General features: G+C 37.6%; 1 protein-coding gene across 4 annotated transcripts in view; it reads left to right on the forward strand.

The window, feature by feature from the left end:
- CAMSAP2 (calmodulin regulated spectrin associated protein family member 2) overlaps window positions 1-17,683 on the forward strand; it is an 81,051-nt gene that overhangs the window by 2,640 nt on the left and 60,728 nt on the right. For all 4 annotated transcript variants that reach the window (XM_064720261.1, XM_064720264.1, XM_064720263.1 and 1 more), the window contains exon 2: window positions 10,618-10,877. In XM_064720261.1, coding sequence (XP_064576331.1) covers window positions 10,618-10,877 — 260 coding nt within the window. The remainder of the gene's footprint in view (window positions 1-10,617; window positions 10,878-17,683) is intronic.

Below are 17,683 nucleotides of genomic sequence, written 5' to 3' on the forward strand. Positions count from 1 at the left end.
CACACATTTGTAGTGTGTGGTCCCAGTTCATTGTAGTGTTTCTGGTCCCAGTTCTTCCACTTGGTTAATGTAACTAGAAATGTCAAAGAAAAGTTTGGCTGAAGTAGGGAAAGAAAGTATTCAGGACTTGCATGTCTGCAGTACAAATGCTCCCTTTATCCTTGGAGTGAAACAGAAGAACTGACCTTCACCTTTTCCAAGAAGGAAGGAAGTTTGGGTTGGCTAAATTATTTTAGTTCTTAGGAATAAATCACAGCCTCAGTCATGTCTTCTGACTATTGCTATATACATTTGTACAGAGAAACACAGAGGCTGATTAGTGTGTTTATGGCTGCCACATTTTATTTCTTTTTTTATGCTTGAAGTATTGAAGTTCCCTAAGGCTGCAGGGGAAGGTGAAGGGTTTTTCCCTATGAAACAAAGTAATGCAGTTCACTTTCATTAAGGAAAAGCATAGGTTGTTACAATCATGTATCCATTAAAGAAATCCAATTCTTTATGTATCAAAGGGTGCATCTTTCAGTGGATGGCTTTCACAGTCTTAAAACCATATTTCAATACAATCAGAGTTGTGGATACAGCTTGACTATGTGTTGTGCATTTGCTTTGAAAAATACTTAGAATAGGTACTGTTCATTACCATTTCTAATGACTTCTGGTGTTTCATTGATACCTGGGTCCAAAAACTCAGAGAAAAATTGTCTCTTGCTATTGTCCTTGGTTAAAATGCAAGTGTAGAGTCTGACCCACAACACAGGCAGGTCAAAAGAAGTTGTCCTATTAGTGAGGTGTCACAGGAGAGTAAGAATGTATTAACAGTCATGTTGAAGGCATCTTGTATGAAGAATTGTTTAAGAAATACTAATTGAAGAAGGAATTCATATTTAAATGTTGAGGGTGTGTAGGATTTTATATCAGTGTTAGGACATGTCAGATTAAATGTTTTGTAATAATCAAATTGTTTAAGTGACACAACTTGCAGTAACTGAAAGGGAGAAAATTAACAAGTGTGAAGTATGAAAGAGGGAATGTTTGACTTTAGAAATTAAATCTGCAAATACTTAATTTCAGCCTTGTCTCCCAATATTGGCAGTTAACTTCTTCAGTATAGAAAAATTTCTTCCCAAAGAACTGAGTGAACTGTATAGACACTATAACCTTCAACTTAAAAGTATGATGGGACTTACTTCATAGAAATAAGTTGAAAAATGTCTTGATGTTGTGGTAGTCTGTGCTCTTTTTATTTCTAAAGTACCAGAAGTGTGTTTCACTATTTTGGAATGTGAAGTTTTTGCCTTCTCAGTCTGCTGTAGTAATAGAAAATGTGCCTGAAAAATTTGTTATTCATCCATGTTCCTAAAGACAGGCTGAGCTAAATATACATCATTCCTGACAGATGTTTGTTTAGCCTGTTTTTTGAAAATCACTAATTATAGACTTTCAACGGCATGTCTTTTAGTCAGTTTGGACCTTGTTTATTTTTAGATGTTTGAGCAGAATCTTGATGTCTTTTGCTCCCTTGTTAAGCCATTACTTGCCCTCTTCCTGGTGCTTTTGAGAATGGTGGGCATGTTACGTTTTTGTAACCCCTTTCATACAATAAAAGCAATGTCTGTTATATTGCTTAGACAAAACAGACTTTTTTCTTTTTGGTAGGTCAAACTTTTTTTGCTCTGTATGTTTCTTAGGCGTTTGGGTTGTTTGTTTTGGGTTTTTTTTGCTTGGTTGGTTTTTTGTATAATTTTTTCCTGTGGTTGGTTTACATGAGCTCTGTACTTAAATCTAGATCTGTTGGTCCAGCTAAACCATTACCAATACAAGGTAAATTTGAAAAATTATTTCATGTTTCCAACCTATAATACTCTGATTTATTCACTAAAATATGATGTTTGCCATTTCTGCCTCAGCCTAGAATTGTTGACTCATGCAGTCTGTGATTCACTGTAGCTCTCTATCTTTCTCTGCAGAGCTGCTGCCTACTCAGTTGTTCCCATCTTATAATTGTACTGTTGTAGGTTCCTGCTTTGCAGCTATACTTACATAACTGCATCCTATTTTCAAACCACTCCTTCCACTTATCAAAATTATCTTGAATCATAATTTTGTCCTCCAAGGTGCTCCCAATCCTTCTTGGGAGGGAAGATCCTCCCAAGCTTGGAATCACTTCTCTACAACCTTGTCTAGTGTGAAGAAAGATGTGAGCTCTTGAACCTGGAAGTATGTGCTCTTCCCATTTGGTGGGGGACATCTGAGTGCTCTTGGAAAATGATTTTTCAAACAGCTTTTCATCCAATTTCTAGTCACAAAGTTAAGAGAATATCTGTGTCTGATTTTCAGAAAAATACGGGAACAGTTTTAAATCAAGTTAAAGCTGTTGCTACTTTACTATCCATACAATATATTATTCTGTTTCAGTAATACATTTAACTGGTTACCATGAGATTTTTTTTTTAATTTTTTTTTTTGACAGGAATAAACTAAAGGCAAAATAAAAGCTGCGAAAGTCTGAGCAATTGTCCGAAACATTTTTGTGTTTTCTAAAGTAAAAATAAGATAGTCTGTATACCTTTTAACCTTAAATTTAACATTAAATATATCCTTTATGGGTGTTTGAATCAATAGCTTACAATTGCATCATCTGCAAGTAAATATTACCCAAGAAACCTAAAATAGCTTTCTCCTGATGATTAATGTTTTCAGAACTGGTATGTGGCTACTTACTGCTCTTTGCCCATGTTGCCAGCAGAACCATGAAGGGAGGAAATGAACACTGTGTATCTGACAGAAACAAGTGGTAGCTAAATACTCTCATCTGTTGGATGTTGCAGGCCAGAGCAAACTTGAATCTTTTTCTAGCAGAAGTAATTTCTTCACTTATATTCAGTCTGGCAGTAGCAAAACCTTGTAGAAGGGTTTGGAGTTCAAAAGCAAATGTTTGAGATTTTTGTGAGAATTTTTTCATATAGATTTCATTACCTCTCTGAAATAGTTGCTGACAAATGGATACTTCAGTCGGTCCTACTAAAATCAGTGGATTAGACAGATCATCTACTGAGATCTTTTACTTGCAAGGTGGTTGTATCACTCCTTTCTGTAGAGCACATTTGTAATGTAGTTTGAGTGTAGATCACTTTTTTGGAAGTAAATACATAAAATTGTATGAACTTCTGGATCTGTTGGGTTTGACAGAGCCCTCTGAAGTCCTGTGCGTGTACAAGTGTAAGGGAAGGTGATCAGTGAGGGGACAGTTGCAGGATTGGCAGCTGACAATGGACCTTTGGGGTATGGAATGTGTTCTTTCAATGAGCCTTTGAGCCTGTTTGCCTTTTCCACTCTGAGTGCTTGTCTGCAGAATGTAACAGGTCTGACAGAGACTGCAGCCAAACACTCACTGATTTCAGGTGATGAGATGAAATACATTTCTTCTCCCTATACCTGATTTCTCTTTATATTTTTTGAACCGCCATTGCACTTACTACTGAAAATATAGTTTAAAATTTTTCCCTTCACCTTATGATTTATGGTCATCTATTGTGTTGCTTGAGTGACTCCATGTTTGAAGGTGGCTCTCATTCAAACTTGAAGAGTATTTGTATGCTGTTGATCAGGAATGTGTCAATTTCCATTCTACAGCTAGCACAACTGGTTACAATTCCAGTCCTGAAATGAGTGACTTTCAATACTTGCTCTGCTAAACTGAGAGCTCTGAATGATTGTTTTTGCTGATCATTCTGGAAAATGAGGATAGAAGTGAAAAATTCTCAAGACTTCTTAAGAAAAGTAGAGTTCGTTCTTCCTCCTCCCCCTTCCTTTTTTATTTTGTGCAATTGGACAATACATTATTGCTGCATCAGGTGGTAATAATAAACATTTCTGCTGCAGAGTTGAAATATAATATTTGAAATCTATTTGCCAAATGTAAGATTTTGTATAGTTCTAGCTGTTTCCTACATGTTTTCTTTTATTCAGTTGAAAGCAGTCTTACACTAACAGAACCTGTAAACCAAACACCTAAGAAGATGTGTTCATTCACATTTATCTACTTATGGCTGGCAAAAAGTTTTCTTTGGCTTAATGAAGTTTGGTAATAAGTTCAAGAAATGTTTCTCTCTAATTTTCTGAAGCAGCTTTTTCCCTACTCCATAGGATATTTAAGTCATGACTTGTCTATAATAGTCAGCAAGGTGCTAGCTGGGTGAGATAGGATTATAATTATAGTATTATCTTTACATTTCTCATAACTTGCCTCTCCCAAAAATAAGTTCTGAAGGCATTTATGTTAATGAAAATTGATCCCCGTATTGGCAGGGTTAATTCTAAGTAATTCTTTTGTTTATTAAACCTGAGTCAATACACAGGTTTTAGTAAATTAGATGCTAATCTTCCCATTTTAATAAGAAATGTCAGTACCAGACACATGATGTAGGTTCTGTGAGGAGCACTTCCTGTTGTGCTGCTGAAGGCAGAATATTGGATGGGATAGGCACTTACTGTGACAATTAATAGAGCATTTCTTTTGTGATTTGCAGTGTTCAAAGAACAACTGAAGTCTGGTTAGGCTATGAAAGTAGAGCTGTGCTTGTTTTTTCCTTGAATGTTTTGGGGTTGGTTTGTGTTTGGATTTTGGGGGATTCTTTAGGATTTTGTTTGGGTTTTGGTTTTTAATTGTTTTAGTTTGAGGAGTTTTTGTTTGTTTGTTTTTTGTTTGTTTCCTTTTTTTGAATGAGGAATACCTTTTAAGTGCAGAACAGCTGTTGAAGCAGTGGATAATGGCCTATTTTTGTAGCATCTAGAGGCAGGAGGGTAAGATCTGTTTATTCATAGTACTTCTGTGATGCTAAATTCAAGCATCTCTTGAGTTCATCTTAGCAAGGTGGACAAAGCTAAGAATGGTTATACTGAGGCTGAGTGTGCCATCAGTTGAGTGTTGGCCTTTCAGATACTTGTCTCTAGACAGAAGTACACCTCCAGCCTGCTAGCCAAGAGCAATGGAAGTGGCAGATTGATTCAACAAACCAAAAAATAAAAATTATTATGTAATCTCTACTCTCTCATTTTGTTTTCTGCTTCCCGATTAAAAGTCTTGTTTCTTGATGATGTCTCCAAAATAAAATAGTAAATTGAAATGTCTCCCTCTTCTATTGAGTCCACTAAAAAAAACTTGCTAGAAGTTGAATAATATAATTCTGTCTTCTCTGACCTGTTTTCAATTCTTGGACTCTTGACTTCTGTGCAAGCTCTGCTGTCTTGTGCCCAGATTGTGAATATGGCACCAGAATCCTCGTTGGCAATTGGGAGTCTGAATGAGGTAACTTGACACAGCCATTTCCTGGCAAAAGCACACCTTTGCTGAGCTGCAGAACACCAGCAAGCCCATTAAGATTTGGCATACATTCATCTACTGGTTTGCACTAGGAGGTGGTTAAAGGTATTAGAGTTTTCAAACAATTCTGTATTATATCTCAGTCTTCTACAAATATTTTTTTCTTCTTAATGTCTGTATGCATTGACATCAGTAACCTGTAGAGAGGAAGTTTTCTAGACTGAGGCTTAATGTGGCCTTGTGGCTCCCAAAAGTGATGGCATCATTTAATTAGAAAGCCCAAGGCAAAATATTTTAACTTGTTTTATTGTCCTCAGGAATTAAAAAAAGGCAAAACAAACAAACAACATGGAGACCTTGTTGACAAAGACTTCTAAGCTTTTGGACATTGTTAAGGCAAGCATTCATAAATCTGAAATTGTTCACTGGTATAAAGTTGAAAAACTCAATAGTTGTGTAAAGGATTGTATTCATCTCTGTGGAAGCATGGAAACTTTACAAAAAACCCAATTTGTTTTTAAAGAAAATGTAGACTTTTCACGTTAACACAAGCTGTTTTTTCCAAAGAACAAATTCACACTGTCTTCCAAGGAGTAATTCATACCTATCTGAGCAGGGAGGTTTTCTTATAAAGCAACTTTTAAAGGTAAATTCAGTAGTGTTAGGCATGAATTAATTTTAGACCATTCCTTTCCTTTAAAATGGTCTGTTGAAATGGAAAGTTAAGTTGCATTTCTATCTCACAGTGGGGAGTGTTCTGGTTTTGTCTGGAATAGAGTGAATTTTCTTGCTGGTAGCTGGTGCAGGGCTGTGTTTTGGCTCAGAGTGAGGGCACTGTTGCTGACACTCTGGTGTTTCAGTGGTTGCTCACTGGTGCTGTCTCTAAGCCAAGGACTTGTCCGTGCCCGTGGCAGCCGGGAGGTGCAGGAGGAGCTGTGAGGGAGCGAGGCCGGGACAGGGCCAGGGCAAAGCATGGCTGCTGTGCCCAGCATGGGCTGGGGGAGCTGCTTGGGAATGGACTGTCTCTCTTTTTCCCTTCCATTGTTATTATTGGTATAATGTTTTACTTTATTTCAGTTATTAAACTGTTTTTATCTCAGCCTGCAGGAACTACCTTTTTCCAGCTTTCCTCCCTATCCTCCCATCCCAGCAGGGAGAGTGGGGTAAAGAGCAAGCAGCTGGGCAACTTAGTTGGAACTGGGCTTAAACCACAACAGGGAGCAATGATTATCCTGCATTTGTTTTAAAACTTTGAATAAGCTCTTAAATTTTTCTTTCTTCTCTAGAAAGAGCATCTGCAGGACTTTTCATTCATTGATCATTTATGAAAAATCACCTGAAGATACATTGATTACTTTATTGAAGTTAGCTTGGTGTTTAAATTTGAGTCACAGACTTGGGCTAATGTGTTGTTTTTTTTTTGTTCTTTGTGTCTTGAACTTGCCCGTTAGCTGCATTTATTCTCTTCATAGTACAATATTTACAAATTTCAAAATGTCAAAATGATTTCCAAAGCTGTGGTCCTGCTCACAATTCTAGGAAAAAATAGGGTGGTCATCTAGTTCAGCTTCCTTCTCCAGGAAGGGCCAGCCTCAAAGTTCGAGAGGTTTCCCAGGGCCTTGTTGTGAAAGTCCCTGTGGATGGCACTTTCACAGCTGGGTCCCCAGGCAACCTGCACCTGTGCTCTTGGTCTCTTGAGAAGCTTTTCCCTTGCAGGGGCCCATGAGCCCTGCCTTTATCCAGGTGCATGTTTCCAAGGCCTGTTGGTGCTGGCAGAGTGCAGGCAGATCCTGCCCCTTGTCTCCAGCACTGTCCCCAGTCTCCGTTGTCACCCGTGCTTGTGTTAGCACTCAGTGTCCCCATACACCCCTCTGACATAATTACCAGGCATTTCAAGGTCAGTTGGTGTTTTATGGCAATATGTGCAACAAGGTATTTCTGTTAAAATGGGTCATTTGCCTCAGAGTTTAATCTTGAATGATTCTTCTTTGTCAGCTGGGCGAAGGAAGACGGTAAAATGCACGCATTGCAGATTAGTGTTAAGATTCTTCTCTGCCTAGCAGAGCCTGTGTAACAATCTCTAGTCCTGACAGAATTGTTAATAAAGGCTCTTGACCCTGCTGATTGTGCTGGTAATCTGCTGGGAACTGATGGAGCCTTGAAATTCCCTGCCACAGGACTCCAGAGGCAGCACATGCCAATTCTGGAAGGACTTCTATCTGAGATAGGTAACAGACAGAAAACTATCTGCTGTGGGGGTTTTTGTTTCCTTTTTCAACTCTAACATGAGAGCACAGCTTGAATCTTCTATCAAGAGCTATTTTGATATCAAACAGTTTAATATATGTTCTGAAGTGGGGGAAAGTGCCATGTTCCTGCCTGTGCAGAGGGAAGTCTGACAGGAATTTTTGTAAATAATTCTGATCTTGTTGCACTAAAGATTTCTTGTTTGTGTGCTTTCACATTTTTTTATACATTCAGAATATGCCTGTAGCCACAGCTTCTCTTCCTAGCCCTTTGTTTCCTTATTTTATTTTTCTAATAAATTTATTTTTCTGGTTTTATTTTTATGAAGACCAATAAGTTTCTTTTCCAGATTTATTTTTATGTATGCCAGTGAAGTAAAAGAAATGGCATACATGTCATTTTGTCTTTTTCTATATTTTCAGAAGCAGAACTAAGCTTTATAAATAATTCTATTTGCCTTTGCTAGTCATCATGTTGATTTTTTTTTTTAGCTGTGTTGAGTTTTTAATTACAAAATCCCAGCAGCGGATGTCATTCTTTAATGATAAATGTATTTATTGCATCTTGTCACTTTTGTATGTGCTTCAGTGATACAGAAGAGAATTAACAGGCGTTGGGTTTGTTATTTACTGTCTTGAGATTTCTCTTCTGGCTCAAATTTTCAGGCTTGAGATCTGTCTTTGTCTTCAGTGAATCTGAACCACAGAGTATGTGACTTCTGTTTGAGTGTAGCTAAGTACTCCTGCCTCAAGAGGGTTTTTTTCATATAGGAATGAGGCTTTTTAAAGTCTTCTAAGAAATTACATTTGTCTTTATCTGTTCCTCCCTGCTTCCCCTCATCCCCATTGAAATTGTCATCTGCTTCAAAAAAGGGTGTGTGGATTTTGGTTTGGGTTTTTATTTGGTTGGTTGGGTTGGGCTTTTGTTGTGGTTTTTTTTTTTTTTTTTTTTTTTTGTCTCTTTCAAAAGCAAAATCTGCTGCCTGTGCATTGTGAGATATTTACAAAAAATGTTTTCTAATCCTCTCTAGCTTGAAGAAGTAGCATAGAGATGCTTTAAGAGTTGGCATTTGGAATTGTAGAGGGTAAAGTCCTGATGAGATTTGAGCTCCTGATACTGGAGATGGATCATTAGGGACTTCAGAAATAACAAGTTTAATATTTAAATAGAGTGTAGTCAAACAGGGAAAAGAAAGAAGGTCAGGTAGAATTAAGATAGATGAAAACAATACCTGGGGAAGCAGGTATCTAGCAGCTCTGTGATCCTCAATTAGAAATGCTTTGTGCTGGACTGGGTGACTCTGGATCATCATCTGGATCATAGTCAGCTGGGAAGTGGAAGAGAAGATGGAAATATCTCCTGACACCAGCAGATATTTTTGTTAGCAGTTTTATTATCATCTTGTAAAAAAGTAGGGCTTCTTTACAAGATGATAATAAAAGGCATTAGATTTGTGTTTTAAAGGGCAGAGTAGTTGTGCTGATGGTATATTTTGGTCTGTATTCTAAAGCAGAGCTGTCAATTTTCTTGCCAAATTTAGGTTCATGGTTTAAGCAAGTGACAATCTATGTCTCTTTCCCTTGATACTCTGAATTGACAAAAGAAGCAGCAATATCTTACCCTTTCCTACCACCCTCCCAGCATTTCAAGCATGTGTTAATATTTCTTTCACTTCTTGCACTCTGCAAAGCGTGTCTTCCCTCACAACTAGAAGGCAGCTGGCACCTTGCAGAGCCCATCATGGCAGAGCATGAACTGCAATAGAATATGTATGAGGAAGAAGATAATCTGTCATTATCTTGTGATGGCATGTTCTGTTTTTTCTCTCTCTTCTCCTGCTCCACCCTTGCTGGGCTGTTTACTCCAGACTGATTCAAACCTTGTCTGTTTAGCCATTTATCCAGCTGAAGGCAAAGGGAATAGAAACTTGAGTTGCATCACTGCTTTCCTACGCACTTATTTTTTCTTCTAGCAATTAAATAGGGTTTTTACATTTGGACTCAGGAAAAGAATCACATGCTCTTTATCCCATAAATGTTGTTGGCTTAACTAATTTTACAACAATAGAGAATGAAATTCTTCCAGGAGGAAAATGAAGCATCTTGCTGTGTGTATGCCTGAAAATCTGAAAGTTATTTTCCACTTGACTCATGATTTAATTTAATTTCATCTACAACCATATTTAATTAATATATAGTTGCTACATTTGTGGTAGACAATTATAGTCTGCCTGTATTGTGTTGTGTACAGTCTTTGAAAAAATTGTTGATTGTCTTGGAATGCTAATTTTGGAGTTAAAAATCTCAGCATAGATTTGCGTAGCTTTCTGTGGGTGCTAAGCCAGCTTGCTGAAAAAGGATTAAAACCAGAATTTTAAGGGAAGTCAGTAACATAACAAGGTCAATAAGAACTCAGTATTTTGTCAGAGAGAAAGTGATCATATTTTTTATTCTTTCTCCATTCTTCTGATTTCAGTCAAAAGCCCATATATTTATGCTTAACTGCTGAATTGTCATTATTCTGTGATGCATGACCTTTGAAATAAACAGTATAGTAATCAAAATTCTCCTGCATATACAGAAACTAGAAGGCTGCTGTTTGTCTTGAATTTTTCTGTGCTGAAACATGTTTCACTTTCATTTTGTTATTGTAATAGAGTCCAGGGTTTGTGTTTAAATGGTGTTGTTCTGCCTTTTTATGTCTGACCTATACAATATCATGCCAAAGGAAATGAGAATGTTTGGGCATGTATTTGGAGAAGCCAAGAAATTTTAATGTAATGATGATGTAAACCACAGGTTGGTCTTCTGTTGTGGCCTTTGCAGTGGGAGACACTTGGAATTTTCTCAAGTTTCTATTTATGGTTCAAATATTACCTTTGTATGAAATTTTCCCCAGAATTTTATAACATAATTGCTGGCATAGACTTTGGCCTCTCCCCTTGGTTAAGCTTTCTTCAACATAATTTTGAGTTCACATATAGTTGTAAAAAATCCCCTAATAGTCTAACTGTCCTTTCTGATACTGAGTTGTGCTCTGTTTTGTAGAGAATGTTCCAGAAGAGCTCCGAGAGCCGTTTTACACAGACCAGTATGACCAGGAGCACATTAAACCACCTGTTGTGAACTTGCTGCTGTCTGCCGAGCTCTACTGTCGTGCTGGGAGCCTTATTCTCAAGAGTGATGCTGCAAAACCACTTCTAGGTCATGATGCTGTTATACAAGCCCTGGCACAAAAAGGCCTTTATGTCACTGACCAAGAAAAGTTGGTGACTGAACGAGATCTTCACAAAAAACCAATTCAGATGGTGAGTGTTCCAAGCTGGTGTGTTGCATCTCTTCTCTCCATCTGTGTACTCCCAGTACCTACAGATCTGTCTTTTAAAATGCATCATTATGTTGAAGTATTTTTCACAGGAGTTCAGTGGAATTCATTACTGGGAAGTTTATAATTGTTTTGGTTTAGGAGTTTTTTTCATGTCATCAGCTGTCAATGCAGGTGTATTTCTTCTGTATTAATGCTAGAATACACCCATTATCTTCCTACTTAGTTAAAATGTTACATTTTTAAATATAGCAGTGACAGTATGATCAGTTGCATTTCAGATTTACAGTGCTGACTCTAAGTGAATATTTCTGTGTTGGAAAAGTTTGAAAACATTATTCTTGGGCAGAAATCTTCGATTAAAAGCTTGAAAAAGAAGTTTTAATGGCAGACAATTCAGCCTAATAACTTTGAAGAGTCATCTGTTGTACATTAAGTCAATGTAAAACACACAACAAAAAATATGTCTTTGCTTCATATAACTGCTAATTAAAGCATTAGTTCAAGTGATGAATGATTCTATTAGTAAGCTTCCAAGTCATGGGGTTTCTGCTTTGTTTGGAGCTGAGTTATAAAAAATTACCTGTAAAAAGAATGCCTACATATGTTTGTTTAGCAAATGGCAGTATGATAGAATAAGATGCTAATTCACTTAATTTAAAGTGAAATATTTAAAATGTTCACCTTTTTATATTTATATTTAATATTTAATATAGAGAATAAATTAAGTAAACAAAGTATTTGTGGTCAATGACCTGTAGCTGCCTCTAGAATGAAGGTGTGTGGAAATGAATATAGCTATGGTGATCTTGGAGGTGTTTTCCAATCTAAATAATTCTATGTTTCAAGTGATGAAAAAAATTGGAGGATACTTGCAATACTTGTGGGTGGTTAGGAGTGTTCCTGATGTTCACAGAAGTCAAAGTATTTAAGAAACAAACTTTTTGACTGTATGTTTTTGCAGAACTGAATTCTGTTCTTGCTTCTGAGGGAAAATAAGGTTAATGACTTGCATTTATGAGCCTCTGGTTACTCCATTTGATTCTTTTAATGTGATCCCTGTCTAGAGTAGTTGTAAGAGTCATTTCTTCCCCGAGTTCTCAGCTGAAAAAAAAAGGTGTCAGTATTACCTAGTTTGGTTTGCTGATGTTTGATTTAGTAATTCACGTTGCTTAAAATGGACTTCAGTAGTCATTTTCTATTTCCCCATGCTTGTAGGGCTGTTTGTGTGTTTTCCCAGTGTTGTTCAGGTACAGTCAGCAGGAAGTTCTTGACACATGAACATCATAAGAGTTGGTGTCCCCAGGTTCCTGCTGTGCCCAGGGCACTGGTCCCCACTCCAGCAGCAGGAACAGATGGGTGCACTGTTGCTGCTGTCAGTTCACAGCCAGCTGGGCTGTGGCAAGGACAGGGAACACAACTGGCTTGGGCAGAAACAGCCTTGTCCAAAACAACTGCTGCCAAAGAAGTGGCTGAGAAGCTGGAGTCTCCATACTAACGTCCCAAGCCCAAGAGTTTTACTTTGTCAAACCATGCTCTTGTTCCTATGCAAGTTCCTAGCAGCAGCATTCTATTTTAATTGGAAAGCCTCAGCCCTTTTCCTTATCATGCTATTAGTAAAGTTGGCAGAGAACTTCAAATCTGGCTGTTGCAGTATTGACAGTCTTTTCCCTTGATGCTTTCCAATACTCTTTCCTATTATTCCATATGTCAGTTTCTACAAGTCTTACAAATTTAAATGTATATCCTGTTTTAGAGCATGGAATATTTTTTTCTTTTTCAATTATGTAGAACAGAAAGTTTTCATTTGTAATTAACACATATGTTCCTCTAGTAGACCAGATTGTGTTAAACCCATGTAAAATGTACTTTTGAGTAATTTAATAGAACATACTATGGTTGTCATCCTTTTGCTAGCCTGTCTTCCCCAGGAATAGGGGAAAGATGTTAGTGGATATTTCTTATCTTCTCAGATGTACTGTACTTTCTCTAGCTGAAAAGGGGTGAGCTACAATACAAAATGGAACTATGGAAAGAGATTGGAGTATGGAATGTTTTAATTTTGCACGTGTATTATACTGTGTGTAGCTGTGGCCAACAGACTTGGAATTCCTTGGGCTGGATGTTTGCACAGTGACGTCTGTGGGGATTAATTGTTGACTTAGTTCCCATGTGACCCTTTAATGAAGCAGGCATTTTGGTCCGCTCTCTCTCTCTTAGGTGGAACTTTTCTTGGAAGGACCTTACATATTTAAGTCTGCAAAGTGTAGCAAATGGATGTGCTGCTTTTGCTGGGGTCAGGATAGATGGCACTTGGCTCGCAGTCCCAGCTGACTTGGCTGCATTAGTGTCTAACTGGAGAGGCTGCAGATGCTGTGTTTGTGTTTCTGTGTGTGTGCATACGTGGTGTATGCATGTATACAAATCAGTGCCCTGCTGGAATGGGGTGGGAAAGAGGCACTGGTGAAATTAACCCATGGCAGCAAAGGCTTCTCTTAGAGCCTCCCCTGTGTGGTCTGATTCATTCTTTTACTGTTTCTCATGTTTGATTTGTTCACATCTCCTATTCCATTTCTGGTGAAGTCAAAAGCTGGGTTATTCAGTAGTATCTCAATTTCTGTTCTCCATGTATTGCACGATATTAAATTTTAATTCTATGTTTATTTTTGTTAACTCTGTGTTCCATAGGATCATCCTCTTTTTAATTTTGGTAGAGGAGCAAAAGAACCAAAGAGCATGTTATTTCTCTTCTGGTTGACATGTATATGGTCTTGGCTCTGCTCTGCTAGACTTCAAACAGTGCAGAAATAGTCTAGAGCTTGGAACTGAAAGTGTTGAACCAAGAAACAGAGTATTTTTATCCTGGAAATTATACTTCTGTATGAAAGGAATTATCTGATTTTTCAAAAGTTTACGGAAGCTACGCTGTAAAAACTTTGCAAAGATATTTATGTCAGTTGGCAAGTTCCAACTGCATTAAAAGAAAAAAAAATCTGTCTTCAGCAGGCATCCCCATATGGAAATGTGAGACTTTTTGACCTGCTATAGAAATCAGAAACAGCATAAGAATTCAGCATGATTCTGATAATAATGCAATAGTTTTCTAATGCTTAGGCATAGATCAGTATTCAAGTGAAGCTTAACTTTGTTTTCCTATGCTATTTCTTTTTTAAAATTTTGTATTTCCTTCATAACCCAAACTGACTTAAACCATCAAATATCAGATACACAAGAGGAAGGCAATTTGGATTTTTAAAATATTTTTTCTCAAATAAGCATTTTATATCTTTGTTTTAAAAACATATATATATATTGCAGGATGAGTCAGAGGAGACTTTTATACAAATTTATCCATTACAACAAGAATTTTGTATTAACTGAGTAATTTATTTTCCATGTCAAATCATTTTACAAGAATTCTGATTTTTAATCAGGCTGGTCACTTGGTATTCATATGGTCTCTTTCAATTTGCTTCAAGTGCAGGGAAGAATAAACAGATTGAGAGAGGAATTAAGAAATGCTTTCCTTCCCTCAAGTCCCTGCAATGCACTTCTGCCATGTGGGGAAAGGAATAAAAAAGTCAGTATCTCAGTTCACTTTGCAGGGAAACTGAAGTTGAATAACTACCCCAGCAGTTTCCTAATGTGACAGGGCCAAAACAATCTGATTTTCTAGCTTGAGGAGTAGTAATGTCAAATAATGAATACTTGTTTAAAACCATTGTTGTTAGGGGGTGTAGAGATACAGTGATATTACAGACTTGTTCCAAATTTGCATCAGAAAAATCTATTTGCCTAAGCTTATTATTGTATATTGATGAAACATTCTTAGCTGACTACAAAAAATAGTCATTATCTTGCAAGGCATTTGAAAATATTTGATTCTTAAGTAAAATTTAGTGGCTCGAAAAAGGTTAGTGAATACTCTGTGTATAAATATCCAAGAAAGTATGCCATACAAATATTTTTTTGTATTTTCAGTGTGGGAAAGTATAAAAGCCATGCTAAGCCTAATATAATCAAAAAGCATTGCTTTTGTCAAGAGTTGAATTCTCAATTCAGAAAAACAGTGTTGCAAGAAAGTCAACCAGCTGAGCAGCTAGTTTAAACTTACACCCATGTATAATTACTGTCATTAATCAAGTAACACCTAAATCCTTCATAAAATTCTACAATTTTCAGCCAAGATGGAAAGGGAATGAGAGGCTCCTGCAAAACCCCAGCAGTAAGTCCATAATAGCTGGTAGGAATAAAAATTGCTGCTTTCTTAATTCTGAGCTATTATTTGTGTGTATGGGGTTTAAATATAAAAAGTAGTGTGCTGTCACGCAAGTTGTATATCCATTTAGCTGCAAATTGCCTTCTTCCTTGAAGACATCTTGTGAGGAATTCTGGCAGTAATTTCTCTGTAGCAGTTTGTGAATCTGGACTGTAACTGAGGTGTAATTATGTGTGCCTGTATTAGCTGGTTGGTAGTCATCAGGAGTGCATGTTTGGGGCAAACACCTGTATTTCTTCCAGTCCTGCTGTCGTGGTTTGCAGTGTGGGGCTGTTTCAGAGAGCACAAATGCAGGCATTTTGAGCTTGTAACCTGGAAGTTGGGCTCTAGGATCACACCTATTGTAGCCTACTTGCCCAGCCCATTTCCCAGGACTGGAGCACAGCTGGCTGAAGTGAATCCCCTGAGGAGGGAGCAGAGGTGAGACCTTTGCACCAGTTTTGCTTTTCTGTTGTGCAGAACTGATTGCGGAGTTAATCCAAGCCAGCGAAACTGCTGTGGAAGGCAGGAGGAGTGGGGATTGATAGTGCTAGGTGTGTATGTACCACAGCCAGAGCCTGGCTCTCCTTCTGGATGAGATAACAGACAGTAAGTGGTTAACTCATCCTGCAATCCAGACTTTTGGTCTCCCTGGCAGACTGCATTCACTGGCAATGACAGTGCCTTTCATCAGCAGTGTGTTTCTCCTTGAGGAAGGGCTGCAGCAGCTCACCCGGTTACTTGCAGCTACATGCTGCAGTCTCTGCACTCCCAGGCTGTGCAGCTCCTTTAACTGCTCTGGAAAGCAGCACAACATGTACTAAGCACTTCACAGAACAAAGTAAGATGTGGTTTCTGCCCTGAAGAATATTTTTTTCTGGTTTTCAGCATGATGCAACAAGTTTCCATTCCATGCTATTGTAAATTAGGTATTAGATGAAGACATATAAAAAGAATTTGCAGTTACTTGACTTGAACCCATAGTTACCATAATTTGTTAGTTAAAGCACCAGATTCTAACTGCCTTGTGATATATCTTTGATAGTAGTATGTTTTATAGAAGATTAAAATAATAAGCAAATGTAGTGGTGAAATAGAACCTGAGTTCAATGAGTCTGATGTGCTGTGTAGAACCAGTCTGCTGGGAGTTTGGGCTGGGAAAATGTAATCTTTAGAGGTTCCATATTTTTTGTTCCATTTCTAGTCTCATCTCTTCACATGCATTCCTCATAAGGTTCTCATTTGTTTGAAAATAGGGATCCAGTATTTTTGCTGGATTTCCTGTGTCAAATACACCATCCCACTCCAGTCAGCACTGCAGTAACTCCTGTTTGCCCCAACAGTGTTGTGCCAGGCTCCCTCACACACAGGGTGCCAGTGCACTCTGAGCCACAGGAACTGCTGCAGCCCTCCCAGAGTTCATTCTGCACGTACCATTTTAACACAGGACTTTGTGTCCTATTAGCTTTTTTTCAAGCAATTTTTGTTGACTCATAGCCTGGGTATTTTGTTTTGCTTGCTGCTTGTATTTAATTATGTTTTTCTTGTATGTAGAAAATGCTTTTTTTTGTGTCTTGGGCAGTGTCTTGGGATGTTCTCTGCAGTATGTTTGTCTAGAATTTAGTGAGTGCCAAACATGCAGGTTATCAATGTGAGTTATAGTAGGATTTGTTGTACGTCTGTATATCAGTATCAGAAATTTGTGGAAGACTTAGATAACCACAAAGGCCTCTGCAACATTCTTTGGGTTTTCATGGAATGCTGTCTTCTCAACTTGTGCACCAAGTGTGGCAACTAATGTGGAAGGTAGCAAAGCTACTGACACCAAAGTTGTTTCTGTAAAGAATACAAAGGAGGGATGCTTTCCTGGTCCTTTCCAGAAGCTCTAATGCTAAAAACCCTAAGGCTTTCTATGATTTCTCTATATTTAGTTTTAGTTGTTGTTGTGTTGCGTGTGTGTGGTTTTGGGTTTTTTTTTTAAATCCAGTATCCTTAATTTCAGTACAAAAATCTTTGTAGTATTTTGATCTTAGGGTTCCAGCACTGTAGCTGGCATTTCAAACTTGGATTACTAAGAATTCTTGCCTAGAAGGTAACTAAATCTGATTGTTCTTTTTAACAGTTCTTGTAGGGTTTATTTTAGTTGTGCAGAGCTATTGAATAAACTATGCTCCTTGTATTGCCTTGAAAGTGCCTTCTCAGAGCTACCATAAAATCCCTGATGGATACAGATGTTTACAGAGCTGTCTTTATACTGGCCTTTGCCAGCTGAAAGTAGTAGGAAATATTTAGAAATAGCAGCATATCATGCTTAGTCTAATGTAAAATTGTGGTAACTACATTTAATCTTTTACTAAAATGAGAAGAGAATATTGCAGTATGTCTTCCAAACAAGATACATGATCTACTAAATCAAACTGCTGCTTTTGGAGTAATGACAGGAAATTAAATGAACCTCAAGAGAAGGTAGTACCTCCCAAAGTCAAGCCTCATGCCTCTCATGAGAAAATAATGCAGTGCATTATTATTGT

Source organism: Zonotrichia leucophrys, chromosome 8 (genome assembly GCF_028769735.1).
Source record: "Zonotrichia leucophrys gambelii isolate GWCS_2022_RI chromosome 8, RI_Zleu_2.0, whole genome shotgun sequence".
Taxonomy (NCBI): domain Eukaryota; kingdom Metazoa; phylum Chordata; class Aves; order Passeriformes; family Passerellidae; genus Zonotrichia; species Zonotrichia leucophrys.